This window comes from Sinocyclocheilus rhinocerous, unplaced genomic scaffold, assembly GCF_001515625.1.
Source record: "Sinocyclocheilus rhinocerous isolate Xijiao unplaced genomic scaffold, SAMN03320098_v1.1 scaffold196, whole genome shotgun sequence".
In the NCBI taxonomy this organism is placed as follows: Eukaryota; Metazoa; Chordata; class Actinopteri; order Cypriniformes; family Cyprinidae; genus Sinocyclocheilus; species Sinocyclocheilus rhinocerous.
In genome coordinates this window covers 123,633-124,721 of record NW_015633546.1, presented here as the reverse complement: position 1 = coordinate 124,721, position 1,089 = coordinate 123,633, and the positions used below count along the sequence as shown (strand labels likewise).

The 1,089-nt window shown below is 38.3% G+C and overlaps 1 protein-coding gene across 2 annotated transcripts in view; it reads right to left on the bottom strand.

Annotated features, from left to right (window-relative positions):
• arvcfb (ARVCF delta catenin family member b) overlaps positions 1-1,089 on the bottom strand; it is a 133,269-nt gene that overhangs the window by 72,346 nt on the left and 59,834 nt on the right. For both annotated transcript variants that reach the window (XM_016558048.1, XM_016558047.1), the window contains one exon: positions 252-272. In XM_016558048.1, the coding sequence (XP_016413534.1) occupies positions 252-272 (21 nt within the window). The remainder of the gene's footprint in view (positions 1-251; positions 273-1,089) is intronic.

Here is a 1,089-nt window from a genome sequence, read left to right as displayed (position 1 = left end):
ATTTTTTTATTTTTTTTTTTTATAAATGATAAACATTTAGCAGAATCTGCAAGGGGTATGTAAACTCATGAGCAGGACTGTAGCAGTAAAGGGCGTTAAGAGGTGACCGCTCTGCCAAATGAAGCTTTATGCAGTGATTTCACACTAGCGCTGAGATGCTGTGCATTGCTGAGCTTCAATGGGCACAAATAATGGTGACTGACAAGAGGCGTGTGTGAGAAAGCGTATGTGAGGGAGAGATTTTAACTCACCTTCATATTAGTCACATTGTCCTTTTACAAACAACAAAACAAAAGCAAAGACAAATCAAGACCATGTGGCTTATAAAACTACAACATGAATAGATCTAAACAGAGCTATTACTATTACTGAGAATGTTTCTCTTTAGAATATTAGGAGCAACATTTTTATGTCTTGAAAGCCCTCAACTTTTTAGCCTTTTAACGTATTTCGTTATGTGTTTTTGCAAACTCTCTCAGGTTCAATACAGCTGAGCCTTGCTACTGGTAAAGAGGCACTAGTCTGCCATGTTAATCCCTCTGTCTGATCACTAAAGAGCTGATTGGGTTAAATTAAACACTAGCTCGTTCTAGAACCCTCTGACTACTGTAAACCACATCAAAACACCTCCCTCTAATCTGGACAAAAGCTTTATAGCAGTGTTGTTGTTTTTAAAGCGGCAGTCTGTAAGTTTTGCCTCTTTGTCGCCATCTCTGTTTGAAAACCTGCAATTGCAGCTGTCTGCGGAATTATCTTCCTTGCGTGGGTTGTGAGTCGGCACGGCTCTAGCGCCGATGAATCTAATGTTTTGAGGAATATGTGTGGCTGTCAGTCACCGCACTGAATCACAGATTCTAGCCTACGTCTTGGAATATATGACCCAAATAAGAATTTTCACCGTATATTATCATCTGAACAAGCAAGTAACAAGTCTGCCACATTTGTTCTGACCAACTGAGGAAAAAAGCATTACACTAAATCGCGCTACCAATGGTGATTTAATCTAAATTAGCTCATATCACATCAAACCGTGCAAATTATTATTATTGTTATACTTTATTCTCAAATTATTAATGTTAACAACATCAG